The sequence below is a fragment of the Pimephales promelas genome, chromosome 11 (genome assembly GCF_988280905.1).
Source record: "Pimephales promelas chromosome 11, fPimPro1.hap1.1, whole genome shotgun sequence".
Lineage (NCBI taxonomy): Eukaryota > Metazoa > Chordata > Actinopteri > Cypriniformes > Leuciscidae > Pimephales > Pimephales promelas.
This window is the reverse complement of record NC_142779.1, coordinates 17,705,715-17,726,433: the sequence shown is the minus strand read 5'-3', so window position 1 is coordinate 17,726,433 and position 20,719 is coordinate 17,705,715. Positions and strand designations below refer to the sequence as shown.

Here is a 20,719-nt window from a genome sequence, read left to right as displayed (position 1 = left end):
CTTGTATATTTAAGTTCAGTAATTTCACTTAAATGACAATTCATAGGTAATCTTCATTGCCATTTAAGTGAAATTACTGAACTTAAATATACGAGCTTGATAAAAATGATCATTCTAGAAGAAAATTTCAAATGTCAAAAGCCATTTGAAATGTCAAAATTTCAAAAGCCTCTAAGAGGCTTTTGCATCTGAACTCTTTATATATATGAATGATTCTATGACACTCATAGAATGATTTCTGAAGGCACAGCACTGAAGACTGGAGTAATGATGCTGAGTAATTTGCATTACAGGAACAAAATTTATTTTTAAAAGATATTAACATAGGAAAAAATTATTTTTCACAATATTAATGTTTTACTGTTTTTCATTAACGGCTTATTTAAAAAAAATCTTAAATGTACCGTACATTGAAAAAAAATATATATATATATATAATATATATATATTCATTCTTTAAAAACTTTGTAAATGTTAAACTAAAATGATTTGTGTCCCAGGGCAGTGACTCTCAGGCAAGCATGTCAGACGTGTCGTGCAGTGAGACGGCCTCGTCGTTCCCGTCTGCCGGTCAGGGGGCGGCTCCAGAGATTCTGCTGGGGCTTGTGTACAACGCCACTACAGGACGACTCTCTGTGGAGGTCATCAAAGGAAGCCACTTTAAAAACCTGGCGGCAAATAAACCTCCCAGTGAGTCCAAGAGCTGCTCAACACGATTGCTTTAGATAGCCGTTCCAGAGCACTTCACCAACAAATTTGTCTTTGTATTTCCTGTATCAAATTATATAAGGATTGCAGGATCAAAACGTGTCACCTCTCACCTTTGACCCCAAAGGTGCCCGTAACCGTATGTTCCCTCTTTCTTTCTCGCTCTGTAATTTTCTGTCATATCACCCTTCTGATAAACGCTGCCCTAAATGACCTAACCTTCCCAAAGCTTCCATCACACTTCAGTCAAAGAGTGCAGTATAAGAGCTTTATGCCTTCAAAAAGCACTCATAACTCCATGTCATTAAACGTTATTCAGCCCATAGATTCAGACAGTGATATGAAATGGTGATGAAGGCTGCATGTCTCTCTTATGCATTGACCCTTAACCTGAAGTGATGCTGTGTGCTTTATGAACTCGTTACATCTGACCTAATGTCATTGAACCTTCAAAACCTTTTTACCTGCTTTTTTCCTCCTGCTGTTGTTGATATTCTCTCTCTTTCTCCCGATGACTGCCGATCCCCTCTGCTCTCGCTCACTCCTCTCCTGTTGTCAGACGGTTTGTTCTGTTGTCTAAAGCACTTGATAGGTGGGCAGGTGTACATAATCCGAGGTGAGTTTTCTGTGGCTACCTTTATCAGCATTGGACGTTGTTCATCCATCTTTCTTTTGTCACGCTACCTCGTTTCATCATCGATCCTCCTTAGTGTTAGACTGGCGAATACTTCTACATGGATGCTGAAGGTTTGATCTGTGGAAAATTTGAGCGCAAATGAATGTAAAAATATATACAGAAGGAAGATTTAGAAAACGTGAAGCGTGTTATCCATTTAGTCTTCATCCATGGAGAAGGTTCAAACGCTTTTCTTTATTTTAGACCATGTTATGTTGGATGGTGCAGTATGTTATTATTTTATCTGTCCTCTGATATCTGTCCTCTGTAGTGATATTTGCATGCGTCCCCCAACCTTGTGTCTTTTTTTATGATTTTATTTAAAACACATTTATTAGATCATTTGCTTGAATCATTTGAATTGTTCCCGTCATGTGACTGGTAGTTCTAGTCCAAGATGCCTGAGAGATGTAGAGGTCTTTGTAGGCATGTAGCCATGTGAGTGGTTCTTCTGTATGCAGACAGTGGGACATTTTATCTAGATCTGTTTGTGATCTGTATATCATGGTTCATTAATATAAATAATTTCCTTATAAAAATGAATTAGTCTGTAACTATGTTTAGACACTTTACACACATACTATATACATAATCTACACTCACCTAAAGGATTATTAGGAACACCTGTTCAATTTCACATTAATGGAATTAATTAATGGAATAACCAATAACAAAGCAGTTGCTTCAATGCATTTGGTCCTGGTCAAGACAATCTCCTGAACTCCAAACTGAACGTCAGAATGGGAAAAAAGGTGATTTAAGCAATTTTGAGTGTGAGATGTTTGTTGGTGCCAGACGGGCCGGTCTGAGTATTTGCTCAGTTACTGGGATTTTCACGCACAACCATTTCTAGGGTTTACAAAGAATGGTGTGAAAAGGGAAAAACATCCAGTATGCGTCAGTCCTGTGGGCAAAAATGCGTTGTTGATGCTAAAGGTCAGAGGAGAATGGGCCGACTGATTCAAGCTGGTAGAAGAGCAACTTTGACTGAAATAACCACTCGTTACAACCGAGATATGCAGCAAAGCATTTGTGAAGCCACAACACGCACAATCTTGAGGCGGATGGGCTACAACAGCAGAAGACCCCACCGGGTACCACTCATCTCCACTACAAATAGTCAAAAGAGGCTACAATTTGCAAGAGCTCACCAAAATTGGACAGTTGAAGACTGAAAAAATGTTGCCTTGTCTGAGTCTCGATTTCTGTTGAGACATTCAGATGGTAGAGTCAGAATTTGGCGTAAGCAGAATGAGAACATGGATCAATCATGCCTTGTTACCACTGTGCAGGCTGGTGGTGGTGGTGTAATGGTGTGGGGGATGCTTCTTGGCACACTTTAGGCCCCTTAGTGCCAATTGGGCATCGTTTAAATGCCACGGCCTATCTGAGCATTGTTTCTGACCATGTCCATCCCTTTATGGCCACCATGTACCCATCCTCTGATGGCTACTTCTAGCAGGATAATGCACCTTGTCACAAAGCTCAAATCATTTCAAATTGGTTTCTTGAACATGACAATGAGTTCACTGTACTAAAATGGCCCCCACAGTCACCAGATCTCAACCCAATAGAGCATCTTTGGGATGTGGTGGAACGGGAGCTTTGTGGCCTGGATGTGCATCCCGCAAATCTCCATCAACTGCAAAATGCTATCCTATTAACATGGGCCAACATTTCGAAAGAATGCTTTCAGCACCTTGTTGAATCAAGGCCACATAGAATTAAGGCAGTTCTGAAGGCGAAAGGAGGTCAAACACAGTATTAGTATGGTGTTCCTAATACTCCTTTAGGTGAGTGTATAAAATATATAATATCAGTTTTTATATTTTGGGAAGAGAGTGCTTCACAAGGACAACTTCATTTTGGGATCAAAAAAATGCAAAAACTGTGGTACGCCACAATAACTTTGTCTCGTTTACAGCATTAATACATGCAAACAGATATGCATAATCCTAGTGTTTTCCATAACTTTAGCAGTGCAGATGACTAGTACTTTATGTACTGTCAACTTCCGAAGGTCGATGCCTGTGGCAGGAAGTGTTTAGACTCCTGAATAACTGCATCACAGAGGCTAATCAGCCTTCTTAAACCGCTATTGAACTCTTTCACATTCAGCCTGTGGAGCTGCAATGATTTCCTCAGTGCCAGGTATGAGTCTGCGTTCCCATCTCTGAAATCAGCGCTTCTTTAGCTCGGCTCTTCTATTAGTTAGAAAAATAGAGGAGAGTGAAACATTTTTTTTTTTTTTTGAAAATGCAGCAAGATGAACTCCACAGGAAGCCCGCACTGACACAAAGACATAGAGAATACTAATGTCTGTTGTATTCTAGTGTATTCAGGCAGGGCAGCAGAAAGCACACTGCGGAGTTCAAATGTGCTCTTAATTCAATCCCGTGAAAGGCCCCGTGCTGCAGCAGAGTCTGCTTTGAGTGCATCTGTAGAGTCGCAGTTCAAAAGGTTCCGAAATGAGAAGACAGAGGAGTGCTGTGGGACTCAATTATTAATCAGTAAGCATTGATTTGTGCCGTGCGCTAATGCAAAAAAGAAACTGAATGGCTCATTTTCAACCAATACATTTCATCCTGTATTAATGAATGGAATAATCAATTGCTTTTCAGATAAATTGAGAGATTGACGCATTGCCAGGCAGGAACCGTAGCATTGAAAACCTCCACGCTGGCAGAAGAACCGCACCATAACAATATCGTGTTACTTAATTTAACGTCTCAACTTCCGAACCTACAATTACTACAATAGTATTATGTTTTTGTAAATAATTTTTCACAGCTGAAAACTGTGATTATTGTGTTGTTTATATATATATATATATATATATATATATATATATACCATTTATTTTAATATTTTAAACGCAATTTTTTTATTTTTGTCTTGTTTTCCTGTAAAAATGTCTAAACTATTTTAAAACAAATATTATCTTATGCCACTTTTTTTTAAAGTCCCCCTGTTGTCATATATTTAATACCATCTTTGATGACCAAAATGACATATTTTAGCATTTTTCCCTTTTAAATTATGCCTTAAATTACCTTGAATGTAACTCTACACTCTTGCCTCATTTAGTATACGCTGTTCTACGACTATGCAAATTAGCCCCACCTTTACTCACTCACACCAGCTCAGAGATCTTCTCGTTGAGTATCACATTGATGTGATTGGACCACCAGTGATTTCAAACCACGTTTCTGAGACAGTCTTTGGTTCACTGCGGTTTTAAGAAGAAAATACTTTGCAATGATGTTTACTTCTGAATTTACACATGGATTTGTTTTAAAGTATATTAACATATAAGACATATAAACAATATTAAAACCTTGAACAAAAAAAATGTGTGAGATTTACCCTAAAAAAATCTATTTCCCACCGGTGTAAAAACTGATAAACTTAATTCAAGATATATTTTCTTTAATAGGTTATAATATTAAAACATTTTTTACATATTTTTTTCACTGGAAAACAAAATCAAAATACTGGTTACGATTTTTTTTCTCTCTCTCAAATTTCTCAAAGTACTCTTTTGGTTTGGTTTGGATGGACTGATTAAAAGTTTTAGGACTACTGGTCATAGAATGAAAGTTTATCTGACTGACATCCTGTTTAATCCTGTTTCAGACACTTATGTAAAGCTGACTCTACTGAACTCAATGGGTCAGGAGATGTCCAAGTGCAAGACATCGATTTGCCGCGGCCAGCCCAACCCCACCTACAAGGAGACCTTTGTGTTCCAAGTAGCTCTGTTCCAGCTCTCTGATGTCACGCTCATCCTGTCGGTCTACAACAAGCGCAGCATGAAACGCAAGGAGATGATTGGCTGGATCTCTCTGGGGCTGAACAGCTCTGGGGAGGAGGAGCTAACACACTGGACTCAGATGAAGGAATCGAAAGGACAACAGGTGTGTCGATGGCACAGTCTTTTGGAGTCCTAGAATGTCAGTAAGTGACTGCAACGATATGTGTAATGGAGTTGGGGGACCAAGAGCAGGTCAGGCCCTCGAACGGTCCCGAATCGACAGAGCTGGCCCCCAACTGCAGTGCATTATGAGAAACGCGAGCAGTTCTGGGGATGCAATCTGCTTTCTTTCCCAATGCATTGCAGGAAATGGGTTTGAGAAATTATGAAAACATGGTTAGATGCCACACCGTTAATGGAGAAAACACTAATGAGACAGAGTTTTATGTTTATTTGGATATTTATTTGCATATTTTCTGACTTGACTTGATGTTTCTATTTTATTTTTGTTCTGCTTAAGATAGTTGTAATGTTTCCAAAGGGTTAATGAGAGAAATGATGAATGAATATATGTGTAAGATCCAAGATCTGCAAAGATGAGGCAAGTTAAAATGTCTTGGCTGAGATGATAAACTGGCATTCTGAGATTATAATCCATTGACCTTAAAGCAGGAGTAAAATGACTGTCCGGTTGACTACTGTTTGTGCCATTCTGAGGCAATTTTAATGGATACTCTGACAGATGTGCAGGGTCTGGCTTTCCTTGACATTTGAACAGATTGTCTAGATCTAATTCTAATACATAATGTGGTTCATTCCACTTTGAAATCTACTATCAGAGTGCCAATCCAGACTTCACTGCATACAGTCTGTCATCCGGCTGGCATTTATATGTCAGCTATTTTATTCCACTCATTCTAAATGTAATACCTTGCAATCAGAAACATGCCACAAAATAGAATAAATAATAGAAAAATATTCTTTTCATTCTCAATATGACAATAACAGCCAATAAGTAGCCTATAGAACCTTTCATGTGTTAACTGGGCCTATAGATTTCTAGACGAAACTTACAATATTGATTTAATATAATACATATTTAATATAATACATTAATAATAAAAATATGAGATATAAAATATAAAATATATTAAATTATTTGTTAACTTGTACAGTCATGATATGGAACGCATATTATTAGTTTTAAATCTATTTATTTTATATACATGAAAACCTTGTAAAATAGATGCATTTATTAATTTATTTCAGTTTACCAGCAAATAGGTAAGCTAAGTGAACTGCTTTCATATTAAACTATATATTATAGAAGAAAGCCCTTACAATAAAATAATATAATGCAAATTCATATTTGGTCATGTTGACCAAAATGCTTTCACCACTGTAAAAAACTGTTCACACCAAGAATAGCTAAAAGGATAAGTATAATGATAACTATAGTTACAGACGACATGTTCTGTTCATTGTAAACGAGATTCAGCCCATACAATATATTCAGACAGTGATGTGAAATGGTGATCTCGTATGCATTGACCCTTAAAGGGATACTCCACTTTTTTGGGAAATAGGCTCATTTACAACTCCCTCAGAGTTAAACAATTGAGTTTTACCGTTTTCGAATCCATTCACACAATTTTCTGAAATTTAGAAGAATATCAGTAACCAGACAGTTTCTGGTCTCATTGACTTCCATAGTATATTTTTTTTTTCCTATTATGGAAGTCAATGAGACCAGAAACGGTCTGGTTACTGATATTCTTCTAAATATCAGAAAATTGTCTGAAGGGATTGGAAAATGGTAAAACTCAACTGTTTAACTCTGGGGGAGTTGTAAAATGAGCCTATTTCCACCTCTTTAACCTGAAGTGATGCTGTGTGCTTTATGAACACGTTCATGTGTCGCTTGCCGCTTAATTTCCCAAGCGTGTTAAAGCAGTGTGGATTCTGATTGGCTGTCAATGTTTTAATCATTCTTCGGCTAGGGAAAAAATCTGATTCCAACAATATCGTCCCTCTGTGTTGTTATCGTCCACACTGTGTTGACTCGTTGAATGAGAAGGGTAATTCAACCGTTATAGTCATAGTTATGGTCTTTGGTGTGAACAGGCCTAAAGTCTTGTGGAATACAGTAAACTCTTTGTTGACTTCGCTGACTTCTGCTGGTACCAAATCAATGTCCTAGACACGCCAATGTTTGAGTTTTGACAAATAGGATTTAAAAAATGATGACTTTGACTTTAGAGCCATGAGACCTTACTAAACCATTTTTGAGTAGTTGCTAACATGTGTTGAAATGAAGAGTTAACGCCATACTTTAACAACAGACTGTTCCCTCTTATCTTTTGTATTGAATTTGTGCGATCTTACGATCCTGAATGTTGAATTTGAGTACCTGAGAGACTCAACAATCAGTACTGCAACACTAGAGATACAGACTGCCAGTGTTCTGGCTAAATGTCCTGTAGAGGACCTGTATGAAACTGTGAGGATGTTTAAAGTACATGATGATGAGGAGGCTTCTCGGCGCTTTTGCTCTGTCTTTTCAAGTGTCCTGATCTCTGTGCGAAAAACTGTCTTGAACTAGTTTCTTTCCTTTCTTGAGCGATGGTCAAACTCACTCAGTGATTGTTACGTACTGTAAACGGCACAGATTTTGCTGATCTATTTTTGTATCTATATATTTGAGAAAATGGACTCACTTTCTTGGTAAATGTATGAAGCTCTGTGAGCAGTATGGAGTTGTAGACTTTGTTCTACTTTCACAGTTCAATTGGCTTTATGCCCAGCTAAACTACTTCCTGAACTTCAGCCAGCTCCTTGTTTCCTGTCTCCCATTATTGGCCAAATTGATTAATTCAGGTGTGTCTGATTATTGTTGCCATGACTACTGAGGTCAGGCACACCTGGATTAATCAATTTAACCAATAATGGCAGACAGGAAACAAGGAGCTGGCTGAAGTTCAGGAAGTAGTGCAGCTGGGCTTAAAGCCAATTGATATTTGGTACTATTTGGTTAAAGGAACTGTTTTATTAGTGAATGTGTCAGTCATTCAATGTACCGTTTCTAAATATGACAAGATAAATGTTAAAAAAAATGTATCTTCCCTGTTACAGTTGCAGGTTGATAGAAAAAAGTGTGAAACAAGAGGGTGTAGTTTGTGTGATGTTGCATATTGTCATATGTATTCTTAGCTCTGTTGATGTCGTCATTTCAGTTGACGTATGAACCTGTTTACTCCCATCAAAAAAAAAGAGAGAGCAGAAAAAGGTCAGCAACTCTGAGCTGGTATGTTTTGTAGGACCTAAATTAAGCACATTTTTAGGGCACATAAAGGGAGTCATTAAACACATCTTGTGAAAGAGTCAGACTGTAACGGTCTTCAGAGAGTCACAACTGGACAATATCTTCCACAAAACACATAGCTGGGCTGAACTTTCTCTCTCACGCTGGGAGATGTTCTCAGTTTCTTCTTGGCAAACTGAGTAGATAGTCCCAAAATTTTATTTTACCATTCTGTCGACCATTAAGCCTGAGAAAATGCCACAGCTGTCAAAATTGTGATGACATAATACAGCAAAATTTTGAAATGTAGGATGTTAAATGCGTTATGACTAGAAAACAGGGAACACTGTTGCCTCCTACAGATATGGCTTCCAAATTATTTTCCCACGATACAGTAAATGAGAATTTGACTGTACCTGCAGTCCCTTCGGCTCAACCCTGCCAGTAGCTTCACCTGTCCATCTTTAAAGGGACAGTTCCCCCTAAAAAATTTTTTTTTCAAAATTTGTCGTTTATACACTCTCATGTTGTTCTAACCTTGTATTATTCCATGAAACACAAAATGAGATGTTAGGCAGAATGTCCAAGCTGCACTTTTCCACACAACAAACATCCTGATTTCTTTTATGTCAGAATATAACTGCTATTTTCCAGGTGTTTCCAAGAAATTATATGGTAGTTTTTACAGAACAGACCAAATTTGAACTCAGTTTACTGATAATCATCCCTTCTGCCAGAACTCGTTGTGTGTAAAAGTGCCTTTTTTATTGACTAAAAGCACAATATACACTGATAATCTTTCCTTCTGCCAGAACTCTCAAATGTCATTTGACTTAGATTGAACTGTTGCACACACAAATCTGTCACAGTTTTTGATGGAAGTCTCTTATGCTCACCAAGGCATTTTATTTTAATACATTTTAAAATTTAATTTATTCATGTGACCATAAAGTTGATTACTCCAGTCTTCAGTGTCACATGATCCTTCAGAAATCAGATTTGGAAATGCTGATTTGGTGCAGACAGAACAAGTTTTTGTAGAAACTGTGATGCATGTTTTAGGGTTTCTCTGATGAACAAAAAGTAAAAAAAAAAATTGCATTTACTTGAATAGATTTTGTTGTATCGATGTACTGTAAAAGTATTTGCTGTAACTTTCGATCAATTTAATGTATCCTTGCTGAGTAAAAACTTTAATTTCTTAAAACAAACAAACAACAAAACGTACTGACCCCAAACTTTTACAATAGTGTTTGTCTTTAAAATCTAGAATATAGAACATTTTTGTGTCCATTTTATATCATATAGCAAACGCTCTGCTGTGTCTTTACAGCTTGACAGATGAAACGGCATTTTCTCTTATAATGTTTAATGTGTGTGAATGAGTCCGAACAGTGCCTGATGAAAGCTCACAGCTGTCACACCTCCTCTCCCATAAGGCTTGTCCACAGCTCTTCAGAAGTCTGTAAGCGAGAAGACAACAGACCAGTGATGGTCATTTTAGGAACCCATCTTATTCTTACTCAGTGACTGAGGTTCTGTTCAATTTACAGAACTAATAAACACCAGCATAAAAATGTTTTAGGATTTATTGCACATTAAGCACTCTACCTTTGCTCTCTGTGTCCCAACATGATTCAGGTGTAACATGCCACTGACACCTTCAACTTTCACAAGGTGTGTTCCAACTAAAACCAGTTTTAAACAATACATGTTCTGAACATTGTGTATGTGTTTCAGATTCTTTTTATTTTGCTCTTTCACTTTATTCTCAAAATGCTTTAAATGAATTGCCTATTTACCCACCGATTCAGTCGGTGCCTTACTTTTCTCTGGAGAATGTTTTTATGATGTTTTTGAAACGTTGCAGCATTCCTATACAGCGATGTTATGTCACCTTGTGTATTCATACTTCTGTACAACTGCTGTAGTTTGATTTGTAAATGAAGTCTTACATGATACATTAAAAAGAAACATTTGTATGTGATTCTGTTTTGAAAAGATTTATCTGCTAATAGTCTCTGTCTGTCTGTTTTATTATGTTAACACAGTCTCATCCCAAAAAGTCATATAACTGACGTCTTGGGACGTTTTTTGACCATACGTCAATATCCGCCTTTTTAGGGCCCCCTTAAACGTCGGTAGATGGCGATCCCGGGCCGTCTTACAACTGATGCTTTACCTTTAACGTCAGTTAGGTGACGGGTTAGGTTTAGGGTTAAGTTTAGGTCTGGGGTAGAGTTAGGATCCCATAACCTCATCTACCGACGTTTAAGGGGGCCCTAAAAAGGCGAATATTGACGTATGGTCAAAAGACGTCCCAAAACGTCAGTTATATGACGTCTTGGGATGAGACCGGGTTGATTATATCAATGCGTGCTTGTCTAAAGTATAGGATTTCATGTAATTTAGGCTCAAGTAGACCATTTATACTAGGACACACCTACTCAGTCTTAAAAGTTTTTTTTTTTTTTTTTTTACAATCTCTATAGGACACATAGTCCCGTGGATCAGAGATCAGAGCAACTTAAAACACATAGCCCTGTGGATCAGAGATCAGAGCAACTCAAAATTTCGACCCGAAAGAAAAAACGACAGTGGTACCCCTTACGTTTTTTTGTTTGTTTTTTTGGTGCAAAAAATACGTTTGGATTCTGATACAGGGCTGGATTCTGATAGAGGGCCATGAGACTCAGACCTGAGTGCAAAAATGGAGGCTCTAGACCCTTCCAGAGCTGAGATATTGAGATATTTATAATTGCATAAATGCTACGTGGGATGTCAATATCTCAGCTCTGGAAGGGTCTAGATCCTCAATTTTTGCACTCAGGTCTATGTCTCATGGCCCTCTATCAGAATCCAGAGTTTCAAGAAGATCAGAGCAACTCAAAATTTCGACCTGAGAAAAAAAAAAAACGACCCTTACGTTTTTTTTTTGGTGCTAAAAAATAAGTTTCTCCAATCTTCTTGAAACGCTGGATTCTGATAGAGGGCCATGAGACTTAGACCTGAGTGCAAAAATGGAGGCTCTAGACCCTTCCAGAGCTGAGATATTTATAATGGCATAAATGCTACGTGGGACATCAATATCTCAGCTCTGGAAGGGTCTAGAGCCTCCATTTTTGCACTCAGGTCTAAGTCTCATGGCCCTCTATCAGAATCCAGCGTTTCAAGAAGATCAGACCAACTCAAAATTTCGACCCGAAAAAAACCCGACAGTGGTACCCCTTACGTTTTTTTTTTTTTTGTGCGAAAAAATAAGTTTCTCCAATCTTCTTGAAACTCTGGATTCTGATAGAGGGCCATGAGACTCAGACCTGAGTGCAAAAATGGAGGCTCTAGACCCTTCCAGAGCTGAGATATTGAGATATTTATAATGGCATAAATGCTACGTGGGACGTCAACATCTCAGCTCTGGAAGGGTCTAGATCCTCCATTTTTGCACTAAGGTCTATGTCTCATGGCCCTCTATCAGAATCCAGAGTTTCAAGAAGATCAGAGCAACTCAAAATTTCGACCCGAAAAAAAAAAAAAACGACAGTGGTACCCCTTACGTTTTTTTTTTTTTTTTTTGGTGTTAAAAAATACGTTTCTCCAATCTTCTTGAAACGCTGGATTCTGATAGAGGGCCATGAGACTTAGACCTGAGTGCAAAAATGGAGGCTCTAGACCAGTGTTTCCCAACCCTGTTCCTGGCGGCACACCAACACTGCGTGTTTTCTTTGTCTCCCTTATCAAACACACCTGACTCAACCCATTTGCTCATAATCAGGTGGGTTAATGAGCTGATGGGTTGAATCGGGTGTGTTTGATTAGGGAGACAAAGAAAACACGCAGTGTTGGTGTGCCGCCAGGAACAGGGTTGGGAAACACTGCTCTAGACCCTTCCAGAGCTGAGATATTGAGATATTTATAATGGCATAAATGCTACGTGGGACGTCAATATCTCAGCTCTGGAAGGGTCTATAGAGCCTCCATTTTTGCACTCAGGTCTATGTCTCATGGCCCTTTATCAGAATCCAGAGTTTCAAGAAGAGCAACTCAAAATTTCGACCCGAAAAAAAAAAAAAAAGACAGTGGTACCCCCAGGGCCGTATTAAGAGCTCACTGGGCCCCGGGGCTATGAGTTACTGCAGGGCCCCCCCACCACTTTAGGTCACCAACTACATGAGTTAAATGTTATATTATTATACGAGTCATTTTATCCATCTATGATATACTTCACAGTTAAGTTATGTTACTTTTAACACGATTTTTTTTATCATATCAAAATGTATTGCGACTAAAATTTCATAATTATTGTGACCAATTTCAATATCACCAAAAAATAATAGTAGCTTAAGAAAATAATCTCAAGCTTACTGATGACAAGAGTCACAAATTAAAATAGAACAAAGGCACAATAAATCGACTTATGAAAAACTTTAAGCACTGAATAATATTATATTATATAAAGTAATCAAATATACAATAGCCTACATGGTTTTCACTATAAATTCAACATTCATTCTTGTTAATTTTGCAAAAGTAATTCAGTCAAATACAGTAACGTTAAATTACTTTCTTTCTGATGTTTGATTAACATTATTGACACACATGGCGACAGCATCTTTATTAGCAGCGTCTGTCACTTTCAGACCTCAGAGTCGGATTCAAGTGCGCTGTGCAAAACCGTCTCAGGTTCACCATGGTCTCAAAACCAGCATTTACAAAATGAATTCTCTCCCGCTGCTCACTGTGCCTGAGCAGTTTGAAATAATTTGTATCCAAACCGCAATGTTTAAAAACGCGTTTAAATGATAAACTTACATCGATGCGCAGCAAAATTTAAATATTTCTACCGGATATGCAACCCGATATCACGACAAGACATGAAATACGTTCGTCCACTTTGGAAAACGTGTAGATGTCACGGTTTAACCCCCTCAAACGTGAAACTTACTTGTTTGACCTATTCTACACGCTCTGCCATAACGACCTATTGGTTTTCATTAAACCGAGAAAAAATGGAATTTTGTTTTATTGACGATCACTGAGAAATGTTCTATTAATTAAAATGCAAAAAAGTATTATTTTCAAAGTGAAAAGGATTAATTTGCCTTGATCCACGCCGAAAAAAACGTCAAAATGTCACGTTTTAATGAAGTAGCCAAATGAGTAAAACGTCTATTTTTCCGGCGTCCCCCAGCTCCTCATTTAAGCAAGAGGTTCGCTAAAACAACGAATTACATCGATGTTAAACCACGTTAACCGTGTTAACCATAACCTTTTAAATACTCGACATACCGTTGCTTAGCAACGGGAAGAAACTCCTGTAACTTCAGTGCCGTTAGCATTTTAGTGCTTACATATTAGGAGACATTAGTGTGTTCGCTGCATTTGTAATGTTATACATTTAAAATAGGTTAACATCCGGGTATCTCTCCACTGGAATGTGTTAACGCAAACGTGTAAGTTTCACGTTTGAATGGGGTTAAACCGTGACATCTACACGTTTTCCAAAGTGGACCAACGTGATTTGTTATTGCGAAGACATGACCAGAGCAAAGGCAGGAGACACTGCTTGCAGTCAGTGAAATCTTTATTGACTTCCAAATAAAGAATAGCCTATCAAAAAAACAAAACCAAAAAAAAAAAAAAAAACTCACTCAAGGTGACCCTCTACACCAGAACTGATTTCACAGACAAACATACATTCCTTTATACTGAAAGGGTCAACCATTCTACAGTAATAGGGAAATTAAATAATGTTCACACACATAATTCAAAACTACACTTAAAATGAAAATAATATTCAAAATACATCAGCCTTAATTACACAAGGAAAACAATACAAATAATAAACAAATACATTTCTACATACAATGAACATAAACACAATAAAACATGAAACAATAACCCCCTGCTCCCATTGAGAAATGGACTATGCCTACACTACCCAGAATTCTTTGGGATGGCATAAAATGAGGAACAGGAAGGCCGCCCGTCCTCTTAACACCCACCCCCGGAAACCATGCTGCAGACACGAACCCAGAAGGTTAGTTTTGCAAATGTGGATAAAACTAATGATTTATGTAAATACCAAAATAAAAGAAATAAAGAAATAAATCTCTTGGTGTTTTTTTATCAGTCTAATGTGCACCTCAAACTAGAAAAGGTCACCATATAATGAGAAACAAACGAATATAAAGCAAACAGACATAGCAGGGCATACACTGCCATCAGGGGTAACCAGAGCCCGTTTAACGGAGAGCCTTGGCACTTCCTATTAGCCCCGTTGTGTATCATCTTGGTTGCAGTTCCATTAGAATTCCACTGGAGGTGATCGCGGGCGAGAGCAGAATGAATGGGAGTTTATGGGGCTAAACGGCTAAATGTGTCTCTTTCACCTGCTTGTCGTTAAATCAACAAAGATTTTATTGTTGATTCCGCAAGTTCAATATAGATTATAGGCCAAAAGTTGAATGAACGAGTACTTATTTCCTTTTGATTTCTTACAGGTTAGGCCGTTGTTGGCTGGAACACGCTAGCATTCTGCTATTGTGTGACGTCATCACATTTTTGAACGGATTTTTAGAACAGATAAGTGAACTTAAAAATGCAATTTTCAGCTGAGTGTATTTTCTTAGCCCTCCCTTTTGAATGCAACTTTCAAATTACTTGACAAAAAATTACATCCTGAGAAACGTGGATTTTTCAACCCATCAGCTCATTAACCCACCTGATTATGAGCTGATGGGTTGAATCAGGTGTGTTTGATAAGGGAGACAAAGAATACACGCAGTGTTGGTGTGCCGCCAGGAACAGGGTTGGGAAACACTGGTCTAGAGCTTCCATTGGGGATACTTAATTTTTCGCCCCCAAAAAAAACGTAAGGGGTAACACTGTCGTTTTTTTTCTGGTCGAAATTTTGATTTTCGATATCTCAGCTCTGGAAGGGTCTAGAGCCTCCATTTTTGCACTCAGGTGTAAGTCTCATGGCACTCTATCAGAATGCAGAGTTTCAAGAAGATTGGGGATACTTAATTTTTCGCCCAAAAAAAAAAACGTAAGGGGTAACTGTCGTTTTTTTTTTCTGGTCGAAATTTTGATTTTCGATATCTCAGCTCTGGAAGGGTCTAGAGCCTCCATTTTTGCACCCAGGTGTAAGTCTCATGGCCCTCTATCAGAATGCAGAGTTTCAAGAAGATTGGGGATACTTAATTTTTCGCCCCCCCCCAAAAAAAACGTAAGGGGTAACACTGTCGTTTTTTTTTTTCTGGTCGAAATTTTGATTTTTTATATCTCAGCTCTAGAAGGGTCTAGAGCCTCCATTTTTGCACTCACGTGTAAGTCTCATGGCCCTCTATCAGAATGCAGAATTTCAAGAAGATTGGGGATACTTAATTTTTCGCCCCCAAAAAAAACGTAAGGGGTAACACTGTCGTTTTTTTTTCTGGTCGAAATTTAGATTTTCGATATCTCAGCTCTGGAAGGGTCTAGAGCCTCCATTTTTGCACTCAGGTGTAAGTCTCATGGCCCTCTATCAGAATGCAGAGTTTCAAGAAGATTGGGGATACTTAATTTTTCGCCCCCCCCAAAAAAAAAACGTAAGGGGTAACACTGTCGTTTTTTTTTCTGGTCGAAATTTTGATTTTCGATATCTCAGCTGTAGAAGGGTCTAGAGCCTCCATTTTTGCACTCAGGTGTAAGTCTCATGGCCCTCTATCAGAATGCAGAGTTTTAAGAAGATTGGGGATACTTAATTTTTCGCCCCAAAAAAAAAACGTAAGGGGTAACACTGTCGTTTTTTTTTTCTGGTCGAAATTTTGATTTTCGATATCTCAGCTCTGGAAGGGTCTAGAGTCTCAATTTTTGCACTCAGGTGTAAGTCTCATGGCCCTCTATCAGAATGCAGAGTTTCAAGAAGATTGGGGATACTTAATTTTTCGCCCAAAAAAAAAAAACGTAAGGGGTAACACTGTCGTTTTTTTTTCTGGTCGAAATTTTGATTTTCGATATCTCAGCTCTGGAAGGATCTAGAGCCTCCATTTTTGCACTCAGGTGTAAGTCTCATGGCCCTCTTTTAGAATGCAGAGTTTCAAGAAGATTGGGGATACTTAATTTTTCGCCCAAAAAAAAAAACGTAAGGGGTAACACTGTCGTTTTTTTTTTCTGGTCGAAATTTTGATTTTCGATATCTCAGCTCTGGAAGGGTCTAGAGCCTCCATTTTTGCACTCAGGTGTAAGTCTCATGGCCCTCTTTTAGAATGCAGAGTTTCAAGAAGATTGGGGATACTTAATTTTTCGCCCAAAAAAAAAAACGTAAGGGGTAACACTGTCGTTTTTTTTTTCTGGTCGAAATTTTGATTTTCGATATCTCAGCTCTGGAAGGGTCTAGAGCCTCCATTTTTGCACTCAGGTGTAAGTCTCATGGCCCTCTATCAGAATGCAGAGTTTCAAGAAGATTGGGAATACTTAATTTTTCGCCCAAAAAAAAAAAAACGTAAGGGGTAACACTGTTGTTTTTTTTTCTGGTCGAAATTTTGATTTTCGATATCTCAGCTCTGGTAGAGCCTCCATTATTGCACTCAGGTGTAAGTCTCATGGCCCTCTATCAGAATGCAGAGTTTCAAGAAGATTGGGGATACTTAATTTTTCGCCCAAAAAAAAAACGTAAGGGGTAACACTGTCGTTTTTTTTCTGGTCAAAATTTTGATTTTTGATATCTCAGCTCTGGATGGGTCTAGAGCCTCCATTTTTGCACTCAGGTGTAAGTCTCATGGCCCTCTATCAGAATGCAGAGTTTCAAGAAGATTGGGGATACTTAATTTTTCGCCCGAAAAAAAAAACGTAAGGGGTAACACTGTCTTTTTTTTTTTTCTGGTCGAAATTTTGATTTTCGATATCTCAGCTCTGGAAGGGTCTAGAGCCTCCATTTTTGCACTCAGGTGTAAGTCTCAAGGCCCTCTATCAGAATGCAGAGTTTCAAGAAGATTGGGGATACTTTAATTTTCGCCCAAAAAAAAAAAAACGTAAGGGGTAACACTGTCGTTTTTTTTTCTGGTCGAAATTTTGATTTTCGATATCTCAGCTCTGGAAGGGTCTAGAGCCTCCATTTTTGCACTCAGGTGTAAGTCTCATGGCCCTCTATCAGAATGCAGAGTTTCAAGAAGATTGGGGATACTTAATTTTTCGCCCAAAAAAAAAAAAACGTAAGGGGTAACACTGTCGTTTTTTTTTTCTGGTCGAAATTTTGATTTTCGATATCTCAGCTCTGGAAGGGTCTAGAGCCTCCATTTTTGCACTCAGGTGTAAGTCTCATGGCCCTCTATCAGAATGCAGAGTTTCAAGAAGATTGGGGATACTTAATTTTTCGCCCAAAAAAAAAAACGTAAGGGGTAACACTGTCGTTTTTTTTTCTGGTCGAAATTTTGATTTTCGATATCTCAGCTCTGGAAGGGTCTAGAGCCTCCATTTTTGCACTCAGGTGTAAGTCTCATGGCCCTCTATCAGAATGCAGAGTTTTAAGAAGATTGGGGATACTTAATTTTTCGCCCAAAAAAAAAAAACGTAAGGGGTAACACTGTCGTTTTTTTTTTCTGGTCGAAATTTTGATTTTCGATATCTCAGCTCTGGAAGGGTCTAGAGCCTCCATTTTTGCACTCAGGTGTAAGTCTCATGGCCCTCTATCAGAATGCAGAGTTTTAAGAAGATTGGGGATACTTAATTTTTCGCCCCAAAAAAAAAACGTAAGGGGTAACACTGTCTTTTTTTTTTTTCTGGTCGAAATTTTGATTTTCAATATCTCAGCTCTGGAAGGGTCTAGAGCCTCCATTTTTGCACTCAGGTGTAAGTCTCATGGCCCTCTATCAGAATGCAGAGTTTCAAGAAGATTGGGGATACTTAATTTTTCGCCCAAAAAAAAAAAACGTAAGGGGTAACACTGTCGTTTTTTTTTCTGGTCGAAATTTTGATTTTCGATATCTCAGCTCTGGAAGGGTCTAGAGCCTCCATTTTTGCACTCAGGTGTAAGTCTCATGGCCCTCTATCAGAATGCAGAGTTTTAAGAAGATTGGGGATACTTAATTTTTCGCCCAAAAAAAAAAACGTAAGGGGTAACACTGTCGTTTTTTTTTTCTGGTCGAAATTTTGATTTTCGATATCTCAGCTCTGGAAGGGTCTAGAGCCTCCATTTTTGCACTCAGGTGTAAGTCTCATGGCCCTCTATCAGAATGCAGAGTTTTAAGAAGATTGGGGATACTTAATTTTTCGCCCCAAAAAAAAAACGTAAGGGGTAACACTGTCTTTTTTTTTTTTCTGGTCGAAATTTAGATTTTCAATATCTCAGCTCTGGAAGGGTCTAGAGCCTCCATTTTTGCACTCAGGTGTAAGTCTCATGGCCCTCTATCAGAATGCAGAGTTTCAAGAAGATTGGGGATACTTAATTTTTCGCCCAAAAAAAAAAAACGTAAGGGGTAACACTGTCGTTTTTTTTTCTGGTCGAAATTTTGATTTTCGATATCTCAGCTCTGGAAGGGTCTAGAGCCTCCATTTTTGCACTCAGGTGTAAGTCTCATGGCCCTCTATCAGAATGCAGAGTTTTAAGAAGATTGGGGATACTTAATTTTTCGCCCAAAAAAAAAAAACGTAAGGGGTAACACTGTCGTTTTTTTTTTCTGGTCGAAATTTTGATTTTCGATATCTCAGCTCTGGAAGGGTCTAGAGCCTCCATTTTTGCACTCAGGTGTAAGTCTCATGGCCCTCTATCAGAATGCAGAGTTTTAAGAAGATTGGGGATACTTAATTTTTCGCCCCAAAAAAAAAACGTAAGGGGTAACACTGTCTTTTTTTTTTTTCTGGTCGAAATTTTGATTTTCAATATCTCAGCTCTGGAAGGGTCTAGAGCCTCCATTTTTGCACTCAGGTGTAAGTCTCATGGCCCTCTATCAGAATGCAGAGTTTCAAGAAGATTGGGGACACTTAATTTTTCGCCCAAAAAAAAAAACCGTAAGGGGTAACACTGTCGTTTTTTTTTCTGGTCGAAATTTTGATTTTCGATATCTCAGCTCTGGAAGGGTCTAGAGCCTCCATTTTTGCACTCAGGTGTAAGTCTCATGGCCCTCTATCAGAATGCAGAGTTTTAAGAAGATTGGGGATACTTAATTTTTCGCCCAAAAAAAAAAAACGTAAGGGGTAACACTGTCGTTTTTTTTTCTGGTCGAAATTTTGATTTTCGATTTCTCAGCTCTGGAAGGGTCTAGAGCCTCCATTTTTGCACTCAGGTGTAAGTCTCGTGGCCCTCTATCAGAATGCAGAGTTTCAAGAAGATTGGGGATACTTAATTTTTCGCCCCAAAAAAAAAAAACGTAAGGGGTAACACTGTCGTTTTTTTTTTCTGGTCGAAATTTTGATTTTCGATATCTCAGCTCTGGAAGGGTCTAGAGCCTCCATTTTTGCACTCAGGTGTAAGTCTCATGGCCCTCTATCAGAATGCAGAGTTTCAAGAAGATTGGGGATACTTAATTTTTCGCCCAAAAAAAAAAAACGTAAGGGGTAACACTGTCGTTTTTTTTTCTGGTCGAAATTTTGATTTTCGATATCTCAGCTCTGGAAGGGTCTAGAGCCTCCATTTTTGCACTCAGGTGTAAGTCTAATTGCCCTCTATCAGAATGCAGAGTTTTAAGAAGATTGGGGATACTTAATTTTTCGCCCAAAAAAAAAAACGTAAGGGGTAACACTGTCGTTTTTTTTTTTCTGGTCGAAATTTTGATTTTCGATATCTCAGCTCTGGAAGGGTCTAGAGCCTCCATTTTTGCACTCAGGTGTAAGTCTCATGGCCCTCTATCAGAATGCAGAGTTTCAAGAAGATTGGGGATACTTAATTTTTTGCCCAAAAAAAAAAACGTAAGGGGTAACACTGTCGTTTTTTTTTCTGGTCGAAATTTTGATTTTCGATATCTCAGCTCTGGAAGGGTCTAGAGCCTCCATTTTTGCACTCAGGTGTAAGTCTCATGACCCTCTATCAGAATGCAGAGTTTCAAGAAGATTGGGGATACTTAATTTTTCGCCCAAAAAAAAAAACGTAAGGGGTAACACTGTCGTTTTTTTTTCTGGTCGAAATTTTGATTTTCGATATCTCAGCTCTGGAAGGGTCTAGAGCCTCCATTTTTGCACTCAGGTGTAAGTCTCATGGCCCTCTATCAGAATGCAGAGTTTCAAGAAGATTGGGGATACTTAATTTTTCGCCCAAAAAAAAAAAACGTAAGGGGTAACACTGTCGTTTTTTTTTTCTGGTCGA

The 20,719-nt window shown here is 38.3% G+C and overlaps 1 protein-coding gene across 7 annotated transcripts in view; it reads left to right on the top strand.

The window, feature by feature from the left end:
* syt14a (synaptotagmin XIVa) overlaps positions 1-6,768 on the top strand; it is a 42,710-nt gene extending 35,942 nt beyond the window's left edge. For 2 of the 7 annotated variants that reach the window (XM_039672119.2, XM_039672117.2), the window contains exons 5-8: positions 501-690; positions 791-847; positions 1,268-1,324; positions 5,021-6,768. In XM_039672119.2, the coding sequence (XP_039528053.2) occupies positions 501-690; positions 791-847; positions 1,268-1,324; positions 5,021-5,334 (618 nt within the window). In that variant the 3' untranslated portion in view covers positions 5,335-6,768. The remainder of the gene's footprint in view (positions 1-500; positions 691-790; positions 848-1,267; positions 1,325-5,020) is intronic. The other 5 variants (XM_039672121.2, XM_039672118.2, XM_039672122.2 and 2 more) reach the window with 5 other exon arrangements.
* The last annotated feature ends 13,951 nt before the right edge of the window (positions 6,769-20,719 follow it).